The sequence below is a fragment of the Pelodiscus sinensis genome, chromosome Z, assembly GCF_052426305.1.
Source record: "Pelodiscus sinensis isolate ZL-2025 chromosome Z, ASM5242630v1, whole genome shotgun sequence".
NCBI lineage: Eukaryota > Metazoa > Chordata > Testudines > Trionychidae > Pelodiscus > Pelodiscus sinensis.
In genome coordinates this window covers 39,385,057-39,408,935 of record NC_143085.1, presented here as the reverse complement: position 1 = coordinate 39,408,935, position 23,879 = coordinate 39,385,057, and the positions used below count along the sequence as shown (strand labels likewise).

Below are 23,879 nucleotides of genomic sequence, written 5' to 3'. Positions count from 1 at the left end.
AAAAAACTTCTTCCAAAGGAGAGCATCCACACTGCCAAAGCACATTGAAAAAGCGATCTGCTTTTTCAAAAGATAGTCTCCGCACTGAATGGACGCTGTCACACGTGTAAGCTGTGATTACTATGGACAGAATGGCCACCAGGGCACCTGTGCTTTTTCCTCCTTCCTCTTCTTTTGAAAGAACTCCCTCTGCCCCATCCACACACGCCTTTTTCCAAAAGAGCTCTTTCACAAAAAGGCTTCTTCCTCATAGAAAGAGGTTTACCAATGTCATAAAAACCCCTTAAACAAAATACAGGACTATGTAGCACTTTAAAGACTAACAAGATGGTTTATTAGATGATGAGCTTTCGTGGGCCAGACCCACTGCCTCATATCAAAAGTTTTATCATATGCGCGCCTGGGATGCCCCGCCGCCGGCTTCCCCCGAGGCTTTCAAAGCCGCGGAGGGGCTCCGGCGGGGGGGCAGCCCATGCGCGCCTGGGATGCCCCGCCGCCGGCTTCCCCCGAGGCTTTCAAAGCCGCGGAGGGGCTCCGGCGGGGGGGCAGCCCATGCGCGCCTGGGATGCCCCGCCGCCGGCTTCCCCCGAGGCTTTCAAAGCCGCGGAGGGGCTCCGGGGGGGGGGGCAGCCCATGCGCGCCTGGGATGCCCCCCCGCCGGCTTCCCCCGAGGCTTTCAAAGCCGCGGAGGGGCTCCGGCGGCGGTGCATCCGGCGTACAAGACGACCCCCGATTTTGGGGGGATGTTTTTTAACATCAGAGGTCGTCTTGTACGCCGGAATATACGGTAGTCCTGTATTTTGTTTCAGCTACACCAGACTAACACGGCTACATTTCTATCACTATAAAAACCCCTCTGTTCTTTCAATTTTCTTTCGAACGAACGCAATTGGAGTGTGGACGTAAGTGAAGTTTTTTCAGAAAAAATGGCCGTTTTTCAAAAAAAAATCTGTAGTGTAGATATAGCCTCAGGGAGTGCCTGTATGTCTGTGCATTAATGTTCTGCATTTGATAATAAAAACTAGAGCTGATGAAATAACAAAACAACTTCCACAGATACTTCTTTGAATTATAAGAATGAGCTCTTCCCATGCACACTCTGTTTTCACTTTCAATTATCCAAGCTTTACTAGTGAAAATAGTCTGGAGCACCTGGCACTGTCCACTGTGGGCAGACAGGACACTGAGCTAGGTGGGCCTTTGGTCTGACCCAGTCTGGCCGTTCTTATGTTCCCTGCAACACACGCGTTATGATAAGCACCCTTCAGACCTGCCCAAAAGCAGTTTTTCAGTTCTATAGTCAACTGTAATGTTCTGGGGGAGCTGCTCTATGCTGACCAGAGAACAATTAAACACCCTCGCAGAGGTGTGGGAGCTGTGCCAGTGGGAGACACTCTCCTGCCAACATAGTGCAGAGCACCCCACCGTACTACTCATGCTGGTGTAACTTATGTCACTCAACGGGGGGGGTGGGGGTTCTTACACCTCTGAGCAACATAAGATTTGCCAGCCCAAGTAGTTGTGTACACATAGCCTCATTCTTACCTACTTTCAAATATAAACAGAAATTACTCCCACGATGTCTTAAAGCCAACCCAAACTATCCAAACGAATAAAACAAGAAATACTGAATATTCAGGACAAATCATTCACAAGCTCTTGGTCTAAGAAAAACAGTTTGTGAATGATTTTGGATGTATAGTTTCAGGGTCTCCTGGCCCTGTACTCTGTTGTACCATATTAGCTTAGCAAATGTGATTTTTATTAGACAGATGTTTTTAAAAATAATGCAGGAGTTGTTTCAGAGAATATCCCCCAAATGTCAATTAATATAAATTTAGAGTAATGTTCTGATTTCCTGAAATTAAAAACACCTGTTTAAAATATTTCTGCCAGCAGCCAATAAATAATTGTAATGAATTTTAATGTGGCATTTTAAACAAATATTATCTATAGAAATATGGTTCATCAAAATAAAAGAATTAAAAGAGATAAAATAACTTACTGCCTGCCTTCAACTAACAACTGAAATATTCAAACAAGATAGGCCAAATGGAATTAATAGAATAAAAAATGATGCAACTTTTCTGAAAAATATATACCCATTGAATTTACTGTGATGTATAATCTGTGTTGTCTCAACACAGCTGTCTTCCTTTGATAGCTCTTCTTACAGTACTTAAAAAGAAAATTATTTTTACTGACTATCAGTTTGTTTAATTTCAATCAAAAGTTCGTAACTAAATTATATCATTACTGTCTGAACTATTTTGTTCTTGGAAGAAAAGAGGTGAATACAAGTTAAATATTAAACCACCTGCCAAAGCAATGATAAAAGGGGACAGAATTGCCTAACACATAGGGAGGTTTAATATTTTGAAAGCCAGAGTTTCTGGACTTCCTCTTCCTAAGATTCCGGTAAAAACTGAAACTTTTTGCGACATGCCTATCTCTAACAGGCTCTCTTCACTCATCTGGGGCACCAGTCTGAATAACTTGCATATCTCCTCTCTCTTCTTAAGCACTAGCAAGATTCAGTTTGTTTAATGAGTATAGGCAGGGCTCCAGCTCTGCCTGGCTATTCACACAAGCAATGTCACGAAGACCTGGTGCAACTAAAAGCTAATCAAGTAACTGGAACGAAGCCATCACAAAAGCTGCACATTAGTTTTGTACCTCCCTGAGCATGCAGACCAACCGCTGTCTCTGTTGTCCCGAACACTGCCCAGGAACTTTCAGCACAGTGAAGTCCACTCTGGGGGTGGAAACAGGAGTGGGGAGACGTTGCTGACACTGAAACTGTGTTTTTAAGATCTCTCATCTCTGAACTATTATTTTGCAAGTTGCATATGCTATTTAAGACAAAATTGCCTTTGCTATTTTCTCACACTTTGTTTCTTTGTTTGTTTGTGTTTCCTTTGCTTTCACTGTTGGTCTCTCAATAGAGCAGGACTCTGGGTAAGGGATGCAGGAGAAAACATGCAGATAGGGAATATAATGGGGTTGTTTCAAACTGTGAAACCAGGATTCCCATGAGCGTCCATGCAGTGAAAGAGATTTCAAAATGTAGAAAGAGGCTGAGAAGTGAGAGTGGGAATTTATGTTCACAATCTGGCACTGGACCAGGAAAACACAGGGTGTTACCAACAGGAGGTAGGTCACCGAACTTTCGTAGCTACATACGTTTACCACCCATACACCAAATAGAGGTTCCTGTTCTTAACCAGGATGTGCAAACATGGAAACTTACTGGAATGAGACTGTTGGGCACCTGGGATTTCAACAACTGGCTGTTTTCCCAAGAGAGCCGGTTCAACCTGCTGGATATTTGGACAGAAGCCAGTGTACAGACTGACAACACCCTGTGACTGAAAGCCTTGGGTTTGGCCTCTCCAATGTCACCTCAACTTGATCCATGTGAGGCAGGGGGGCTGTCAGGTGGGAACCCAACACTAGCTCCGAGAGGCGCCTTTATGCTGCTGTTTTGGCCTGTTCACATTAACGTCACTAGGCTCCATTGTCTGTATGCAGGGGATAGACTATGTCTCACGTCTTGCTACTCTCTCTAGAGCTGGGGTCTCCAACTCAATTAGGGCCAGGGCCAGTCCTCAAACCCTCCTAGTAGACCAGTGGGCAGCCCCTCTAGCAGGATCCAGGGGTCTCCACACATTCGCTCTAGCCCCTCCTGCTGGCTCAAGTGTCCCCTCCCATACATCCCCCAGCCCAGCCTGCTGCCCCTGAGTGATTTAAAACTCTCTGAGAGCCCTGCCACCCCCACTGGCAATGCAGGGGGGCTACAGTGGCTTCCAACTGCTAGCTCCATGACACTGCCAGCTTGCCCTGTGCCCAGGAGAGGTGTGTGCAGAGCTGTGCCATCCAGAGGTGCAAGCTGGGAAACCACTTACTCATTTTGTGAAACTGACTAGAGATCTGTGATGCCAACTCTCCTGGCCTTATCTCAAGCGCCATGATCACTGGGCTTTGTCTTTTCTTTCCTTTTTTTTTCTGGAAAGTCCCACCCACAGCATTAGAATTAAGCCAAATCTGGGAACTTCCCTACCTGATGCCTTGTGCCCTGCTGTACCAGTGATCGCTTTGAGTAGACTGTGCTGGTTTGTCAGTACAGGGCATTAGAAGAGAATCCCAGATGCCTTTTTTGTTTCTGTTTGTTTTTTTAATGGCAGACTTTCAGTCTCTCACTCCAGATGCCAAATAAAGACACCCACATATATTTCTCTCTGTGATTTCAAGAAGCCATTCTCTCCTGGAGGGGAGTGGAAGGATGATTCATGAGTTCTGGGCACTCGGGGTTGGCCACCAGCCCAGCAATAGGGGGGACTAAATGGGCAGTTGGCCCATGGCCTGGCACTTCAAAGCAGGGATGTCCCCACTTAACCAGTGAATTGGTGAGTACCACTCGTACCAGGACCCACAGGACCCCACCAGTTAAATGTAACTAATTAACTGGGATTGTACATCCCCAACTCAAAGAGTCTGGGGCTCCCAGCTGTCGCTACCATGACAGTGATGGAAGCTGGAGACCTAGCCCCCTCTGAATTGCCACCAGAGTACTGGTGCACTGCTCCGCCACTCCACATGGCGCTTGAGAGCCAGGGTCCTATGCTGCAGTCTGCCCCTTCTGCCCAAAGTGCCCCCTCCCAGGGCATGGACCAATTCCCTCCCACACCTTAGCCCCTGGCCCACGGTGGCAGTCGGCCTCACTGGTGGGCAATACACGACAGGCAAGTTGATAGTGTCTCCCCCTGTGTCCAGACAGAGTCCAGGATCCTACAAAAGACATGAAACTGATTCCTCATCCTGACACCCCCATGTCCTCATGCTGGGATGCCTCCCCCGCCACCCACTAACATGCGTGCTCCCTCCCCAGCTAACACCCATGCTCCCCCTCTCCCCTACTAACATCTGTGCTTTCACACTGAGATCCCCACCAAGGATAATCAAAAGTGAAACCCACCAGCCCTGCCCTGCTGGCTGCAAAAGCGCCTCAGCTTGGGCAGTTCCCTGGCCAGTGTGGTTCCTGGACCTCGCAGCGCCCTCTGCCACTGGGCCTATGTGGGCACCGTGGGCCTGGGTGTGGCTGGGAGCCACATGTGAGGGTAAGTAGCTGGCCCAGGCTCCTAGGCCAGCAGCTGCGCAGGTCTGATTAAATAACTTTTTCAAACTACTTCACAGGCTGGACTGGGGAAGTGGTTGGGTCAAAGATGGCCCCCAGACCAGGAGTCTGAGATCCCTCCTCGAGAGGCTGCCACATACAAGACCCCATCTGGAGACCTGATTACCAAACAGCTCCATTTTGCCATTTAGATGGGATTTTAACCATGTTCCTGTGTAATGTCAAAGCTCTGGAAAGTCCAAAAGCAAATCCTAGTGAACCCTAAATTCCACTGTTGCCTTGATCTGCAATGTGTAATGTGACCCCTGCCAGGGAAACCCAACCTTTTAGCAAACCAAACTGTTTACATGAGAAATGTTTGCAGAACTCCCCAGAAAACTCGAGGACATACTGACACCGTGTGAGAGCAGGACCAAACCTGCTAATCCATGTATGCAGATGTCCTTCGGAACTTGTAGTGGGGACCTGGCAGGGGCCATGTTCCACCATGTGCAGTGACTTTGGGCAGAGAAGAAAACACTTCACTTTGTGTGTGGAAATAAGTTTAGCCTCCAAACTAAGAGATCACGTGATCTTCTTGGAAGAGACTACCAGAGAGAGAATATTTGTCAATTTCTTCACAATTAAATCCTGGAATTTCAACATAAAAGGGATAGAACAGGGGTAGGGAACCTTCTGTGGGCCACTGACCCACAGAAAAATCAGTCAAGCACAGCACACAAGTGAGAAGCAACTTTCACTGACGTGGCCCCTGACTGAAAAGCAGCAAGACACTTCCCACTTCCCCTCGGGGTAGTTGATTTTGAGGGCCCACTAGGCTCTGGGGTAAGGCCAAGAATGGGGGGTTCGATGTGTGGGAGGGGGCTGCTGGAGAGTGGGCCTGAGTTGTGGTGTCTGGGCGGGCGGGAAGGTGGCGCAGCAGGCCAGGGGTGGGCAGGCTGGCAGGTTGAGTGCAGAAGCGAAGTGGGGACAGGCAGTCTGGGTAGGAGGGGGGTGCAAGACAAAGTGGGAGCGAAGGGTCTGGCTGACCATAGCTCCCCAGAGACACACATGGCTTAGGGTTGCCAGGTGTCCGGTATTCACCCGGACAGTCCAGTATTTTCGCCTCCTGTCCAGTAAAAAATTCAGAGAATACCGGACACCTGAGCTGTCCATTATTTTCTGATTTTTTCCCCAGCCAGGAGGTGAAAATGCCGGGCACCTGGCAACCCTTCAAACACTCAGCACCCGGCCGAACCCCTCCCCGGCCCCCAACACCCTCAGCCCCCCAACCCCAGCCCCATGCTTACCTGGTTCCCCAAGGCTGCTGGCACAAAATGGCTGCCAGCCAAAAGACTAGGGGAAGCACTGCCTCCCCTGGGTCTTAGTGCTCAGCCACTCCCCTGTTCCTATCCCTGCACTCACTCTTAAAGGAGACATGCTTTTAATGCTGTTTTATTTTAATTTTGGGGGGGGGGCTCAACAACTTTGGTCTCCTCCCTTTTTTTCCCCTTCAACAGCATTTTTTCCTGTTTTTGGGGGGGGGGGTCACTATTTTTGTTTCAACCATCTGGCAACCCTAACATGGCTCTGTGTCCCCCACCTCTCCCAGGCACTACCCCCTGCTGTTTCTATTGGCAGTGATTATGGCCAGTCTGAGCGGGGAGACTAGCCCCCCAGGAGTCTTGAAAGTCCCTATGGAGAGCCTGCAGTCCGCAAGGGGCCTACTGGAGGCTGGAGCAACCCCCAAAGCCTGGCTCTGCCCCCCCCCCCCCCCACAGGCTGTAGGGCGGCGGACCTGGTAGGTATCAGGGCCAGCACCCAGATGCTACCCCCTGGACCAGTTGCTGGGGGGATGCAGCTGAAGGCCTGGGCCAGCCTACAGTCCCTCACCCCCTGGACCAGCTGCCAGCCAGAGACAGCCCTCCCCAGAGCCTGCCCTCCCCCAACCAACTACAGGGCCAGAGGCCCCCCAGAGCCTTGGTCCCCCTACCCCTTTGGACAGTCTGCAGGGAAAGAGGGGTAGATAGATGCTGGGGCCAGCTCCTAGAGAATGCCCCCCTGCCAGTTGCAACGCAGAGGGCCAGCTGGAGGCCTGGGCCGGCCCACAGACTCTCAACTCCTCCAGACCAGCTGCAGGTCTGGGGGGGCATGCTGCAAGCTGGGGCCAGTCCCCATGCCTTTGCCCCTTCCCCAGACCAGCTGCTGGGCCCAAGCTCCTACCCTAACTCCTGCACCCCCTACACCTGCCAGCCCCCTGCACTCAGCACCTCCTTAATGACCCGAGGAATTCCGGGTAAATTTGCTAGAACAATACATACTTCTCCTTTAGAACTTACTGTCACTTGGTGACACCCAAAACCAAGAATTTAACATGAACACCCACTGCTCCATTAAACAGGTGTCATGGTTCAGGACTAGCTGCATCCCTACCCTTGCTGATCTCTGAGGGTACCCCTCAGTATCAGGCCTCAGGACTTTACCTCTACCGAGATGGAATTCAAAAATTTCCTTCTCTTAGAAAGGGCCTTGAGCTCCGGTACCCTGCATATAAACTGCTGACACAGCAGCTGACTGCGTTAAGCATGTGTAGTTCTGTCCTGCAGGTGCCTGTGACCAGTGGTGTCTATGGTGACCAGATGCATGTCTTACCTAAAGAGTTGCAACAATTATTTATATTACAGTCGTGTGTAGAATTCCTAGTCCTAGATCACTGTAGGGTAAACTGAGGCAGCCCTAAATGTGCTAGTAGGCCTCTAAACAGCATGACTCCATCCTGGGATCAAGCCTGGGAACACCACAGTCAGGATAAGAGCTGCAGGCAGTAAAAGACCCTAGGCACCATAACAACCACGTTCTAAAACACTCGGACAGGGTCCCAGTTGGTAACGTAACACATTTTGCTTAAGATAACATTCATAAAATTTGCTTAAACTGTCTTGCTTCACTCCTAGATAATAAGCCTGAGAACCAAGCACTCCACCAACTCAAGGCCATACCCGCCTGCTATAGCAACATCATCATCTATGCAGACTAAAATGTTATTACTGCTTTGCTGACATGTTTTGGCATTTGAACAATAACCACCTGTATATTAATTAATGAGTTGTTACTTTGCAATGGGCGGAGATATTATGTAATCTTTAGTAGTTCTATTGGCTTATGTGCTCATTTCGTCTTGCTGCTAGACCTATCAAATCATTTTTCCTCCGTCCACCTGCTGACTATATAACCTATTGTATTGTGTTAATTAACCAGTGTTCACCAGGGTAACCCCTGCATGTCACTCCATCAGCTGGTGTATAATAAATCCTCCGCTTGTCTTCACCTGCATCCAGAGTGTCCTGGATTATTTCCAACAATCACCACCCCCTGGTCCTAGATGTGGTACCAACACCGCTCAGAAAGACAGTGCCTGTCCAAAGAGTGTATTATCTAAGACAAGAGACAATAAGTGGATAGGAGCACAAAGAAATAATCAGACAATATTGGTCAACATGACAAGCAGTAGTCTCAGCACACCAGCAACTCAATCATCATCCAGCTTTTGCTAATTATCAGAGAAAAGAGACATTTTAAGGAGGGTTTTGAAGGAGAATAATGAGTTACCATCATGACTTGGTGACTAGGCAAGCTTAACTTTGTCAGACACTCCTCTCCCCTGTAGCATCTGTGTGTCAGTCTGGTCCCCCCAAAAACTCCCTCTGACAGTATCTCCCTTTTGAAAGAGAATGCCCTTTTACATGACTAGGATCCTTTTGATCTTCTGGTTCCCAGGTGTTTTCTAATCCTGCTATTGTCTCAGGTGTTTGCTGAGAAATGCCTTACCCTGAGCTATTCTCCCCTTCTTGTTTTATTTCCTCTATTAAACTATTCACAGAGTAAATGGCCAAATAACCAGATAACATACAGTATTCATGCACTATTAACAGGAGTGTTGTGAGCAAGACACAAGAAACCCAATCTACTCTGCGCTGATTAGGCCTCAGTTGGAGTATTGTGTCCAGTTCTGGGTACCATGTTTCAGGAAAGATGTGAACAAATGGAGAAGGTCCAGAGAAGAGCAACAAAAATGATGAAAGGTCCAGAGAACATGAGCTATGAGGGAAGACTGAAAGAATTGGGATTTTTTCGTTTAGAAAAAAGAAAACTGAGAGGAGACATGATAGTAATTTTCAAGTATCTAAAAGAGTGTACAAGGAGGAGGGAGAAAAATTGTTCTCCTTGGCCTCTAAGGATAGGACAAGAAGCAATGGACTTAAACTGCAGCAAGGGAGGTTTAGGTTGGACATTAGGAAAAACTTCCTGCATGTCAGGGTGGTTAAACACTGGGATAAGCTTAGGGAGGTTGTGGAATCTCCATCACTAGAGATATTGAAGAGCAGGTTAGTCAGGGATGATCTAGACAGTGCTTGGTCCTGACATGACGGCAGGGGACTGGACTTGAAAATTTCTCGAGGTCCATTCCATAGTGTTCTATGATTCTATCATTCTATTACAGGGCAGCTGCACTTACACAACTAATATGCTCTGTTATGTCAGGCATAAAATATTATAAGGATACGTCTACACTACAGCGTTATTTTGAAATATCTAATTTTGAAATAAGATATTTAGAAATAATGCATCTACACATAAAATGCATTTTGAAATAGTGTTTTCCTATTTTGAAATAGCACGTCCACACTGGGTGGATGCTGAATCACATTTAAGGCCAGCTGGAACCAGGTCCGGCAGGGCATCAGGTCAGGATTTACTTTGTGTGGCTGCTGCCTGAGGCTAGCTGAGGCCTGTGCTTAAAGGGACCCATCCTGGACAGTCGGTTCTCAGCTTTCCCTCTTGCTTGCCTACCTCAATGAAGGACAGCAAAGCATTATGTCTCTGCGTGCTCTGGTTGCCGTCACTCGGGAAACCACAGCACTCTGTAACATGGAGCTAGAGCTGCCCCTGGGCACTCTGGTGATTCTTGTGGACGCGTTGCTGCGAGCCTGGCTGCACTTTCTGCAGGCTGCCATCTGGGAGGTCCATCGGGGGGCTGTCAGTATCCAGGAGGCCCTACAGGAGAGCTTCCACCCTGAGGAGCACTAAGAGCCTCTCTGGTCTGCCCCACTGGGGGCTTGTGCCTCATTCCTCCCTCACGTCCTTCCACTTACCACCGAACCCCACCCCCCTTCCTGATGTCAAATAAAATACACGTATTTTCATGAACACAAACTCTTTATGTATCAAAAGTGGGTGGGCGTGGAATGAAACTCTGGTGAGACTGGGGAAAGGAGGCAGGAGAGGGGAAGAGAGAGGGTGGGAGAGGGGAGGGGGAAACCTGGGAGGTGGAAGCTGGAAGTGGGAAGCAAGGGGAAGAAGTGGGAGGGGAAGCTCAGGGCTCAGCACTGGGGGGTCTCGCTGGACCAATTTGATTTTCATGCGACCCTGCTCCTGGGTTTGCATGTGGCCTTTGGTGGCCAGGCTGGCAGCTATCCTGCCACAGACAGCCGCGTTCCCCCATCTAGTGCAGAGATTATGGATGTTGGAGGCATCCCCCCCAAACCTGCATAAGGTCCATGATCTCCACCCTGGACCAGGAAGGCGCCCACCTTCTCTGGGCCCTGGCAGGCTCCTGGGAGGTAGCAGACTGCTCCTGGGGAGTGGTGGAGGGTTGGCTGCCAGTGGCTTGGTGGCTCATGATTTGGGGCCACTGGGTCAGGGTGATGTGTAAAAGGGAAGTCAAATCCCCCGGAGCTATTGATTCCCCTATGAGGGGCATGTACAATATACATACATTGCTAATGCTTAGATATATTTGCTATTTGTATAGGAGTAAGACATGACAAAGGTCAAGGCCTGTCACAGGTAATAACTTATAATAAGGAGACGAGGGGAAGTGAAACCAGTCTTCTGTTAAGTAGAGATATGGATAGATTCCACATCCTTTAAACTTGTGACCGGCTCAAGCAGGAAAGGAAAAAGGGAAGTATGGCTTGCCCATTGTTCAGCAAGTAGGCACTGTATTTAACCTCATTTGGAAAATTAACCTGACCTATAGGAATGCTAAATGTCAAAGATGAAGTAACCTATCATGTTAAGGCACCTAAACCAGGAAAGATGTGAACCCTATAAAAACCCCTGCCTATGAGATGTTGGTCGTCGGCTCTGATCTGAACATTGAGTTCCTTAGCCGTACCTTGGTTGCAACCAATAAACTTGAGTTGGACCCAGCCTGAAAGTGTGACTCTCTTCTTGGGGTAAATCAGACTAGCCTCCAAGGGGACGAAACCAGCAATTTATGCAACAAGGGCAGTGACTGGCTCTGGGCTGGCAGGCTTGGAGCTGGCACAGGCACTGTGGCCAGAGTCTACCCCTTTAAGGGCTCCGGGGAGCGGGGGAGGGAGAGAAGTATTCTTGGTTGAGGCCAGAGTGGCCACCAGGGCACACTGGGAAGGGCTGAAGGCCCCCTATTTCAAAATAAGTGTCTACACAGCACTTATTTCAAAATAGCAATTTTGAAATTGGCGTTATTCCTCTTGGAGTGAGGTTTATCAATTTCAAAATAAGCGCTCTGCTATTTCGATTTAATTTTGAAATAGCAGTTTGGGTTGTGTAGATGCTAGGAAAGTTATTTCGAAATAACAGTTGTTATTTTGAAATAACTTTGATGTGTAGACATACCCTAACAGAGGTAAGGAAGAAACTTTTCTATGGGCAGGTTATTCCAGAATTGTCCAGTGGGAGGTTTCTTGAATCTTCCCTGCGGGTGGATCATTGGTAATGCTTACGTTTTTGTTTCTTCTTTCAACATGTGTTTGTTGTGCTTGGAGAACTGTGGCTCTTAGTGGTGAATCTTGTCTGTCCAAGGTGAATTCACTGTGTCCTGAGATGAGCTGACAGCGCTATGTGAGTACTTCAAAATCAGACACACAAGGAATTCTGCAAGAGTGAGATGCATTTTGCCAGAACAATGGATTGGCCTCAGGTGAAGAACACCAAGAGGGTAAACAAAGAATGGCTGAAGCTTACCTAGAAACTACCTAGGGAAACCAAACTGTTCTCTTGCCAGTGCTACTAGTCCCTAACCCTGGTACAAACTCAGTTACAGTCCAAATGCAATTATTGACCTCCCAGGTCTGACAGGGATGTTTGAGTCCCGATGGAACCATTTTAAAACTATGATACCAACTGCAATTAAAATTAAAAGAACAAAATAACTAAGAGCACAGGTCTGAATTCAAACCAAGTCTCGGAACAACAGAAACACTCTTACTATCCCTCTGACCATCTGAAGTAGACCTCGCAATGCACAAGCTGTTTAGCTGGACTGAAGCCCAGGGCCACTGTCCATATGATCCGGCACACAGGCTGAGCTAACAGGTTCTTTTCTCAGAAAATGCCCTTGAACTCAGTGAGACTATTAAATGTTCTGCATCTTCCACGGCCTCTCTTCTCACTTCTTTCTCACAGCCCCTTTCTCTCTTCTCTTTCCACTGTTCTCTCTTCTCATGCAACTAACATTGTACTTGTCTTCCCCCACCCCTTCTAGTAAACAAGCCTTCAGTCTCCCCACCTTCCTTAAACAAACCATTGTTTCCTTTTGATATGGTGGCCACCTGGAACACAGCAAATAAGGGCTATATCATTGGGAAATAATGACTTAATCTATGGCAAAGATTCAGTTGCCTTCTCCAAGCTAAGGAATTTTGTGGAGATTTTCCAGGTTGTTATTACTGGTTGAGCTCCACAGGTGACAGCACTGGTGGGAGAACTCATAGAGAGAAGGTGCTGTGTAAAACCTACCTGAGCGGGGCAGTGGAATACATGGCGTTTGTCCCCTGGAACCTTGTGGGCACTCGCAATCCTGCCTGTGCTATGGGGAGGAGTGCTGTGCTGGTGCTTGTGTAACCCATGCACTTAATAGGGAGCTATCTCTTTAAGAGATCCCCATGTGGGAGGTAGGAGAGAGTTGAGTGTTACTGTTGCTGGGCAGATTTACCTCTTTACTCAGAAGCTTCTGGAGTTGTGGGTGGTAGTTTGGGGTCAGACTGCATGAGCACGCAGGCAAGGCAGATGCTTTTCTAAGGCCTGTGAGAGCTGGAAGACGCTAAGCCAGGAGCAGGCAGTGATGTTGTTAACCCCCTACTAGGGATAATACTACTTAGAGCAAGGAGACTGTGGGAGGAAAAATAACTTCTGTGTTAACTGCAATGCTTTCAATGCTGTTTGGATTTTAGCCAAACTGTTCTAGTCACTTTCTCTGTAAATGTAGCAATGGGGGAAGAGTCATTTCTGTTTTGTTAGTCTCAGTCTTTGTATTTTCTTGTAACAGGGTTTTCTTTGAGTCTGTTCACTTGTGAGTTAACTGTCTGGTTAATCAGGGAGCTGGCTGCCTAGGCCTGCTCCACAGCAGAGGAAGAGTCTGCCTGGACTCCATCTAGGGATACCAGGTAGTTCCCCCTCCCCCCCCCCAAAAAACCGAACACACTTGACCCGTGGCTTGGGGGGGTGGGGCCAGTCGGGAGGGGGTAGGGCTCCAGAGGAAGGGGGACGGGAAGCAGAACTGGTGGGGGGTGGGGTGCAGCCACTGGCCACAGCTGGAGTCCAACAGGCTGCACCTCCAGCAGGCACTCCCTCTAGTTGCTAGCAAAAGCTGGGAAGGAGCGGGGGGTGGGGCTGGGAGCCACTCCCCTCATCCGGCTTCTGCACGCAACCAGAGGCTCCCAGCTGGCAGGCAGGGCTGCAATCAGCATTGGGAGCCTCTGGTTGTTTGCAGAAGCCAGGCGGGGGGAGTGGCTGGGAGTCCCAGCCACTGCCCCTGTCCTGCCCGGCTTTTGCATGCGACCACAGGGCTCTCAGCACCAATAATGGCCCCGCCTTCCAGTTATTCCCCCGCCGCCGCCAGGAATTCAGAAAATACCGGACATTGCACATTTCCGGTATTTTCTCAATTTTTTTACCGGACAGAGGGCGCAAATACCGGACTGTCTGGTAGAAAACCGGACACCTGGCAACCCTAACTCCATCTGAGGATTCCCTTCAAGCAAGTGGAGAGATGGTTCAGACTCAGCATATGGTGCAGATTTGATGATCAGAGGCACAAACTGAGACTTCGGTGAACTAAATCTAAGCTCTTGGGACCTCTCAGTCTATTCTTATTGTGTTTGTGTGAACTGAACTGCTCAAATTTTAATTTTAGTTTTCTTTTCACTTATGTTTACTGTAACTATGGACATTCTCTGTGGGTTATAAAAAAGCTGTGTTCTGTGGTAAGAGTTAGATTATTTGTTTCTTCATGAGATTTTATATTCAATTCATTTCTTTAGTTTCTTGCTGGTCTCAGTGGTTAAACTACAAGCAGTCAATAAGAAACAAATACATAATTTACTGTGGAAGGCAGGGGTGTCAAACTGCTAGGCCTTGGGACATCCTCAGCCAGAGCCGCAATGCAATCTGGCCTGGGAGCCCCTTCCCACCCACACCCTGCCCTCTCCATCCCCTCCCCAAAGCCATGGCTTCAGTGATTGCTGGGGCTTAGTGCAGTGCAGCAGCAGCGACTGGGATGGCAAGAGCTGCAGGGAAGCAGAGTGTACTCGGCTGGTGCACTCACTCCACTTCCTCCCCACTCCTGCCACTGCTGTCATGTTCTCAGGAATAGGGTGCCATGGAAGGAAGGGCAGAGCTTGGGGAAGAGGAAGACAGCCTCCTTCACCCCACTGAGATGCCCAGGCTGGATTGTGCAATGGCTCCTGCCTCAAATGGTCTGTGAGTCAGGAGTTTGAGAGTCCTGCTATAAAAGGTTTATTCAAGGTCACAGAGTGAAACCATTTGGGGGCATCTGTGCAAATTTAAAATTCTGGTTGATACCACAAAGTAATGAAACTTCTGTGCCATGGAAGGCCATTCAGCGTGCCCCCCTCTTCTGACAAGCTTTAAGCGAGTATCACTCATTGTTAACAACCATCAGCACCTGAACAGGCCTCCCCTGGAGGGAACAAAAGCGTACCTGCAGGCTAGGGGAAACCAGCTGGCCACCTTGTCTGGGGGCTGGGAGAGCGGAACGTTACCAAGAAGGACAAAGGGAAGAAATGACAAACCCAGACAGTTATAAAAGTGCTCACAGGGGGAAGCGTTGGAGAAACACACAGGGGCTACATCTAGACTACATCCCTTTTTCGGAAAAGGGATGTAAATTAGACGTATCGCAATTGCTAATGAAGCGGGGATTTAAATCTCCTGTGCTTCATTAGCATAAAAATGGCTGCCGCTTTTTTTCAGCACGGAGCTTTACCAGAGAAAAGCACCAGTCTAGATGCTGATTTTTCAGAAAATAAAGACTTTTTCGACAGATCCCTTATGCCTCCTGCCTGGGAATTCGCCTGTCACAGATGGCTATCCTACTTTTCAAGCCACATCACAAAGCAGCCAGAGCACTAGACTTGGCCAGCTGCCTTTATCAGAGTTCTAAGTCAAGAGTTCAATATTTGGTTTACTTAACAGCTGACACCTCCTGCAGGACAGCCACTAATATTAGTCTGGACTTTTATTTGAAAACATGGTGTGGTGAAACCTGAATTTTTTGTCATGTATTTTATTAATCTGAGGCATCAGTATTGCTCTGTATGTTGCACAGCTACCCAGTGGATGCAAAAGGGTTAAAATTCTACTCCTGAAACAGTCAAATCAAGAAAGCCAGCAAGACAAAGCAATGTCCCACTGACTAGGCAATCAGCATCTAACAAGAGAAAGCTACAGCAAGCAAGACAAGAAGGGAATGAGTTGGGAAACAACTGGAAGGTAGCTAGAATAAGACTGGCAGTCTTGGAGGGACTCTGCACCCTGTACCTGGAGAAACAAGGAGGAGGACAAGAGGAGGAGTCAGAGCCAGAGTCCAACACAGCTTAGCTGGCTCATCATGGGGGCAGTGATTTGGCCAGGATGGAGGTACTAACTAACCCAAGGACTTTCAGATTCTGTGCGTCAGGGGGCTAGTAAAGGGTTAGGTGCTTTGAAAAGGCTGCCTGTGTCTCTTTAAATGCACCTTGAGAGTGTTGCACCCAGTGCAAGCTTCCGACAGGAGTCTGGATTGGCAGGCAGTCACAGAGCATCTGCGATAGCAGATACTAAAGGCCTCTGACTCCTAGAGGCCATGGGCCTGCCTATGTGGATCTGTATGGGTCTCTGTGGCCTGGCAGACTAAAGGGATCACTGTCAGAAGTGTGTTTACAACATACTGGATCCCATGACTCAGTGACACAATAAAACTGCTATTAATAATATTAAGATTATTTAATAAAGTTTTGAGCAGGACTGATACCTCAACCATCCAGAATTAGAAGACTTGCTGTTAATAATGCTGCATATCTCTTCGGCCTTCTTTTTGCTGACCTTATCACTCTCTTGTTACCCCTTCAGTTTTGGGACCCACAATCACCAGGTGCACCATTTTACATAAAAGTGGAGGAGCTGAATTAAAATTCCAGGGGCTACTCAGGCACCTGAAAACACAAAAGCTGCGTCTAGATTAGCATGATTTTCCGGAAATGCTTTTAACGGAAAAGTTTTCCGTTAAAAGCATTTTTGGAACAGAGCATCTAGATTTGCGGAAAAGCGTCCGTGCCAAAGCACTTTTTGTGGAAAAGCATCCGTGCCCAATCTAGACGCGTTTTTCCGCAAAAAAGCCCCAATCGCCATTTTCGCAATTGGGGCTTTTTTGCAGAAAACAAATCTGAGCTGTCTACACTGGCCCTTTTGCACAAAAGCTTTGCCCAAATGGGAGCAGCATAGTATTTGCGGAAATTCAAGTGGCCAGTGTAGACAGCTGGCAAGTTTTTCCAGAAAAGCAGCTGATTTTCCGGAAAAACTGGCCAGTCTAGACACAGCCATCGATTCTTAGAAGATAACTTAGAAATAAGCTGATAGAAACATTACCTCTAATTCCTTTATTTAATAACAAGCATTAAATAATGTCAGACCACTCAGCTGCAATACTAACATATTTCTCACATCTTGTATCAACTCTCTTAAAGGCTGCTGGTTAGATTTTAAATTGTAAAATATATTCTTACCTTGTTCCTAATTCTTGAATACAACAACTGAAATATTTGTAGAAAAATCTAGATTACTTTCTATCACTTTTTGCAGTTCACCAAGCTTCAAATAGATCATTTAACTTTGGAAACATACTACTACGGCAGGCCCTGTGAAATTACTGCATCTGCCTGGGGCTGAGGGGGTGTTACCTGATTACAAATAATAGACTAGAAACTGGTTTTAAAAAGATGTGACAATGATACTTTCAAATCACCTTCACAGTATTGTCCATCCCATATGGTGAAAAATCATGAATCAGGCTCACCTAAAATCATGTGGTTGGCTTTAAACTCACACGTATGTGTAAAAATAATAGATTAGGGATTTGCCTACACTTAGAAGTTTAAAGCACTGCCACAGCAGCTCTTTAATGTGGCAGTGTGGTCATGGCAGGAACCCTGCAGGTAAACAACCACCATGAGGAGGGCAGCTAACAGCACTGGGAGCCTGATTAAGCTGGTGCTGTACAGTGCTGTAGCTTCCTGCACTGGGAGAGGGGGGATGTTTTTTCACACCTTTGAATGAGAAAGTTACAGTACAGTAAGTGGCCACATAGACAATTCTTTGGTCTTTTTATTTGCCTTCTGGTTTTTTTTAGCCTTTTGGATGCACTGGGGTCATGTTTTGAAGATTTCTCCATGGTCACAAGGTCTAAAACATTTTTCTTTAAGAATGAAGGCAGAAATCCTCACAAAGCCATTTGATCCTAGGAGCTGAGGTTTCAAGGAAACAAATCATCATAAGGCTCATGACAAAATCATGAGAGCTGGCAACAGACTTTTACTTCTATTTAAAGGCTAATTAATTTCCAGAAGGCTCTTAAGCGCAAGCTATAGGACTGACCGGCAGGTTTCACAGGAGAATAGTTAAACCCAACTCCAAGAACATTTCACGTTTTAAAATGAATAAGACACTTCTGAGCTGCAGCAAGGCCGCCGGCGGCAGGACAGGGAGCAAGGGGGGTGGCAGCGCCGGAGCGGCGCAGTGCGGACAGAACCGCACGTTCCTCCTGCGCCGCGCGGTGCCCGTTGTGAACGCGGCCGGCCCTGCGCACCTCCGCGGCCGACGCTGTGACTGGCGAAGGCCCGAGGCGCCGCGGGCTGGGCGGGAGACACCGGGCCCAGGAGCCGCTTCGCGAAGCACGCGCCGGGCCGGACCTTTGGCACAACGGGGCGGGGCCCCCGGCGCTCGCTCAGCAGCCCCGACAGCGACCCCCCCGCGGGCCCAGCCCCTGCCGCGTCGGGCGCCAGAGGGGCTGAGGGTGCAGGAAGCGGGCGGGGGGGATTCAAAGCGCCCGTTGGCCCCCCCCCTCGGCCGGGCTGGGACTAAAGCGCGCGGCCGCTTCCGGGTCGCGCGCCCCATGAACCCGCGCCCGGGCCGTGCAGCTGATGCAATAAGGCCGAGGCGGCCGAGGGCCCCGCCCCCGTCTGACGCAATATATTTGCCCTTTGGCCCCGAAGAGGGCCAATCGCAACCGCAGCAACGCTTGTCGTCACAAGGCCCTGACCAATGAGGCCGAGCCACGGTGGCAGTAGAAGGGGGCGGAGCCCAGCGTTCGCTCGGTGGAACGTTGGTCGCAGCTGGGCTCTCCGCTCAGAACACCCCGCAGCCCCGCGCGCGTGATGGTGCCGCTGCCCGGCCCCGCCGCCCCGCGGCTGCTGCTGCTCCCCGGCCAGGCGGCCGAGCCCCTCTCCCTCGTGCTGCCGGCGGGCGGCGCGCGCTCCCCCAGCCCCGAGCCCTCGCAGCCCGCGCGCAAGCGGCAGCGCCTCACGCACCTCAGCCCCGAGGAGAAGGCGCTGCGCAGGTGGGCCGGGCGCGGGGGTGCGGGGCGGCGGGCGGAGGAGCGAGTGGGGGCGCCGGGCCGGGGCTCAGTGCTGCTCTCCCCGCAGGAAACTGAAGAACCGCGTGGCGGCGCAGAGCGCCCGGGACAGGAAGAAGGCGCGGATGAGCGAGCTGGAGCAGCAGGTGCTGGAGCTGGAGCAGGAGGTAGGAGGCGGCCGGGCGAGGCGCCTGGGCAGGCGCGGCGCTGCTGAGCGGGCTGCTCAGGTGGTCTCTGTGCTTCTTTCAGAACCAGAAGCTCCTGCTCGAAAACCAGCTGCTGCGGGAGAAGAGCCAAGGCCTCACGGTGCAGAACCAGGAACTGCGCGTCCGCTTAGGGCTAGATGCACTGGAGACACCAGGCAAAGTGCCCAAGGTGAGCCCGCCTGCCCTGGGAGTCTGGGACAGCCAGCTCCACTGGCCGTACCTGGGCTGAGCCTGCAGAAGGTTGGCTTACATACGCATCCTGAGAGCTAAAGTCCTACTGTAATCATTAATAAGTAGGCCTGTACTCTCTCCACTGACAGCTTGGAAATGCCCTTCCCCCACCAAACTTCAGAGTGCATTCAAACTCCTAAAATGTACATGTAAGCTGGACTCTGTGTAATTTGCTTTTTACTCTTGAATTCCAAGTTGCATTAACTGTGGCCACAAACTGGTTGGTGGTGAGTGAATATTAAATCTATGCCACAAAGGGGAAATAATGGGCTGGAGAGGTCAGTTTTCCTCCGGGGAAGGAACCAGTTTATGGATGTTAGCCACAGCAGTGTGTTATGAACACATGCCTATGACTGTTGTCTCACTTGCCAGTCTCTGCAGCACTGGTCCTTGTTCTTGGTGCTAGCCAAGTGACATTGTGATTCAGCCAACAGGCAACCAAAGGATGGCTGCATGTCCCTGGGGCAGTATCACAGCCTTGCAATAACGGCAAGAACTTCAGCACATGGTTTGGGAGTCCAAATAACTCTGGATAATTAGGCTTCTCTTCTGATGCAGATGGTGATGGAATCACAGGTGGATGAAATCAGGATGGTGACCGGGTCCGCTGAGTCCGCAGCACTCAGACTACGTGTTCCTCTGCAGAAGGTGCAGGCCCAGCAGTCACCCCTCCTGACGCTCTCCACATGGATTCTGATAGCAATGACTCTTCAGACTCTGAGGTGAGCAGCCATCCTTTTTACAGAGCATGAATTTTTGAAAAAACTGTAGCCAAGTGGATATCCAATTCATCTGCTTTGGTGCTCGTGGCAGTAGAATTTGAGCTGTAACACACCAGTAACAGTTCCAGTGTGAATTGTTGAGGTAGCTCTTGATAGAAAGGCATATTTTAAAGGCCCAGAGGCTCTTAGACACATTTGTACTTGTGAGTCTTGGGCAAAAATTGCTGACATACAAGTTGTGTCCAAAAAATCAGAATCTAGGTGAGGGAGGCAGTAACTTGTGTTGGACCAACTTCTGTTGTTGGGTCGACAGGGTTTCAAGCTCTGTGTGAACTCAAAACTTGTTTCTCACCAACAGAAGTTGGCCCAATGAAAGCGATTACCTCACTCACCTAGTTTCCAGTATTCTGGGGCCAATACTGCATAGTCCATATTGTAAGAAACCATTCAATATGAAGTGGCCTGTTAATGCTCCTGTGGTCATAGGACAAAACCAGATCAAGAAGTTAAGCAGAAGTTATGCTGACTATTTTGAAGGCAATTAAATAGTATATGATTTGATATTGTTCCCATACCCATTATTCAGCTCTTGCAACATGAAGCACAGACTCCCAGAAATACAGGCCTGAAAGGGGTGGAGCTTGAGAAATTTGTCTAGGTCCCGGCACTGAGGCAGGATTTAAGGATACATAGAAAATCCCTGACAGTCTTGTCAAAGCTGTTCTTAAAAACCTCCAATAACAGGGATTCTGTAACCTCCTTGGGAAGGTAGTCCAGTGTTTTATTATCTTTATAATTAGAAAGTTGTCTTGATAGCCAGCCTAAAGCTTTGTCTGTGCTAATGCTTTTTGTTACTCACGGGTGTATTTTTCACACCCCTGACCAACATCAGTTTCATTGACAAAAAATGGTGGTGTGAACAGTGCTGTTGGCAGGAGATCCCTGTCCCACTGACGTAGTTATTGCACTCGTTGGGGGAGGTTTCTTTATGTCAGAGGCACAGTTGTTTTTTGCAGGCAGGGTGCAGATACACAGGAATCCTTGCATACGTGCCACTGTAAGGTCTGTAGTGTAGAGATAACCTGCAGCCATGGAGATTAGACTAAGTCATTACTACTACTTCTCCATGTCCACTGAAGGTAGGACAACTATCTTGATCTCTGTAACAACCCTTAACATAACTGAAGACTGATTTCCCCGCCGTGCAATCTTTTCTGAGGACTAAACGCGCACGCACAGGTTTTTAACATTCCCTCTCCCTGCCCCAGCTCAGAATTCTTGCAGTTATGTCACTTCTGTTGATCTCTGGACATATTCCAGTTTCTTCACATCTTGCCCAAAGTGTGGACTTGGTGCTCCAGACTAGATCTCATCATTGTTGCAGAGAGCAGGGTATTTGTTCCATGTCTTACTCAAGAGACTCACTGTGCCCTAGAACATGTAGCCTTGTTGCAGCTGCATCACATGTTGACTCATTCTGTTTGTGTGCACATGAAAGCCCTGAGAAATACAAACCTTCAAAGCGTGCCTTGCATTGCTACTGTAGCTTTGGACAGGTTTTAAGTAGCCTAATTTTGTGAAGTCTACTGGCTGCTATTCAAGTGTTGCCTTGGTTCCAAGCGGTCAGAGATACAAAGATTCGTGAAAGCTGCAAGCCGAGGAACATACAGGTTGAGACTGATAACCTTGTGGTCATGGAAACTACTGCTCTGGCTAGCAGCTGGTACTGACACTTTATTCCCACATCTAGCCTGTTTGTTGGCTCTACAGAGACGGGAGGCAAAGAAAGCTTATTTGTTTGAACAGTACCCACCACTGTGCAGGGTACCTGATCTTGAGATGGCCCCATTAAGACTTCTGTTATGCAAGTCAGTAATGAGAACAATCTTATGGTCCCAGTCAAACTTGGGAAGGGTTAATGGACAAGAAAGCTCAGGCTTAAGTAAATGACCATATCAAAGTACATGTGACCATTCCTGTTGTTGCTGCCTTTCAGTGCCTATCAGGCCATATTGTGCCAACTCTGTCTGGGGGGGCTGGTTTCAAGGGTGTGTTTGAGTTGTGTACAGTAGTCTACATGCCCTTTCTAAAGTGCTGGGTTTTGTGTTCCACAGTCTGATCTACTGTTGGGCATTCTGGACAGCCTGGACCCAGACATGTTCCTCCGGTACAGTAATTCAGAGTCAGCGTGCTTGGAAGAGCTGGAGGAAGAGATCTGTGGAAAAGAATCAGATTCCTTACCAGCCTCCCCCACTCCCTCTCTGGGGTCCTCATCAGCCAAGTTGGAGGCCATTAATGAACTGATCCGGTTTGACCATGTGTACACCAAGCCCCTAATCTTTGAGATCCCTGCTAAAATGGGCAGCCACACTGATATGCTAGCGAAAATAGAAGAAGCATCGCTCTCTCCCTCAGAAGACAAGGACCTTTCTCAGGCCTCAGTCTCAGTTAAAAAGGAACCCATAGACAACTTTTTGCCTGAGCTGGGTATCTCAGACCTGCTCTCATCTGAACACAGCCTTGAGACCTCTTGCTGTCGGTTGGATGCAGGTAGTGACTCTGGATATGAAGGCTCCCCTTCTCCCTTCAGTGAAATGCCCTCTCCACTGGGCACAGACCATTCTTGGGAAGATACTTTTGCCAATGAACTCTTTCCCCAGTTGATCAGTGTCTGACATGTTCATTAGTGTTGCAGAAACCATTCCCCCCCCCCCCCCTCATTTTTTTTCTTAAGCCAGAAGTAGAGTAGATGGCTACTTCATAAAGAACATTACTCTCTTTAGAAGTATTTTCACCGGGCCTAGTATTGCTAATTTATACCCATCTTAGGCTACGATTGTATACTTTCTCTTGAAGAGGAAATGCTCATTTTCCTTTTCAGAGACTAAAGGTAATGATAACCTCAGAGAGAAACAAGTGTTCATGTACCTAAACTGTATCTTTCCCAATTTGGGAAAATCCTCCATACATAACAGAAATTGACTTTGGGGCAGATGAAAGCAGGTGGGATAATGTTCTTGACACAGCAGTTGTCTGCCTCAACATTTGGGCTGTACTTCTCATGTACATTTGGCTCAACATAACATTAAACATCTCTTGTAAATTTTACGTAACTTACTATGTAAATGCTTCTGAAAGTTTTCTATTGCTGTTTAGTTTCGATGAATTGCTTCTCCACTTAATATTTAAAAACTGTGCAATTAAAAAAGTGCAATGTAAATGCTCACTCTGTTTCTTTCATATTACAGATTATAGTGTGGGGGAGAAGGTCTCAGTGCGTCTGTCACTCCATATTGAGTATATGGTAAAAGGGTGGGTGTTGTAATGGTTCTCTTATTCTACAGGTATATGAAATGGCTTGTTTCGGTGCTTCTCCTTGCAACAGCCCAGTACAGCTGTGGGACAAAACTGGTTACAGAACAATCTTTGGTCTGATCACATACCAAAGCCTTATAGGAACTTGCTACATATGATCCAAAGTACTCACTCTGCTGGGGGGAGCAAAGACTTTGGGCTTTTCTACACTTAAAACACTACAGCTGTACATAAAGAGGTCTAAATGAGCTGTTACTGCTCAAGAAAGAGATCTTGGAGTTGTTAATGGCAAATTCTCTGAAAACATTCCCTCTATATACAGTTGCAGTTAAGCTAACAATGTTGGGAATTGTTGGCAAAGGGGTAGCTCACGGTATTTGTGCCTCTGTAAATCCATG

The 23,879-nt window shown here is 48.4% G+C and overlaps 1 protein-coding gene and 1 long non-coding RNA gene across 2 annotated transcripts in view; one reads left to right on the top strand and one right to left on the bottom strand.

The window, feature by feature from the left end:
* LOC142818533 (uncharacterized) overlaps window positions 1–13,359 on the bottom strand; it is a 32,551-nt gene extending 19,192 nt beyond the window's left edge. Inside the window, exons 1-2 of the long non-coding RNA XR_012896040.2 lie at window positions 12,899–13,359; window positions 11,884–12,034 (exon numbers count right to left, since the gene is read on the bottom strand). This is a non-coding gene — a long non-coding RNA (uncharacterized LOC142818533). The remainder of the gene's footprint in view (window positions 1–11,883; window positions 12,035–12,898) is intronic.
* Window positions 13,360–18,734: 5,375 nt separating this feature from the next.
* On the top strand, window positions 18,735–22,621 carry XBP1 (X-box binding protein 1). Its single transcript, XM_075898925.2, has 5 exons — window positions 18,735–18,992; window positions 19,078–19,174; window positions 19,257–19,382; window positions 20,003–20,166; window positions 22,281–22,621. Exons 1-5 carry the CDS (start codon window positions 18,811–18,813, stop codon window positions 22,468–22,470), a joined length of 759 nt encoding a protein of 252 aa, XP_075755040.2. The 5' UTR covers window positions 18,735–18,810; the 3' UTR covers window positions 22,471–22,621.
* The last annotated feature ends 1,258 nt before the right edge of the window (window positions 22,622–23,879 follow it).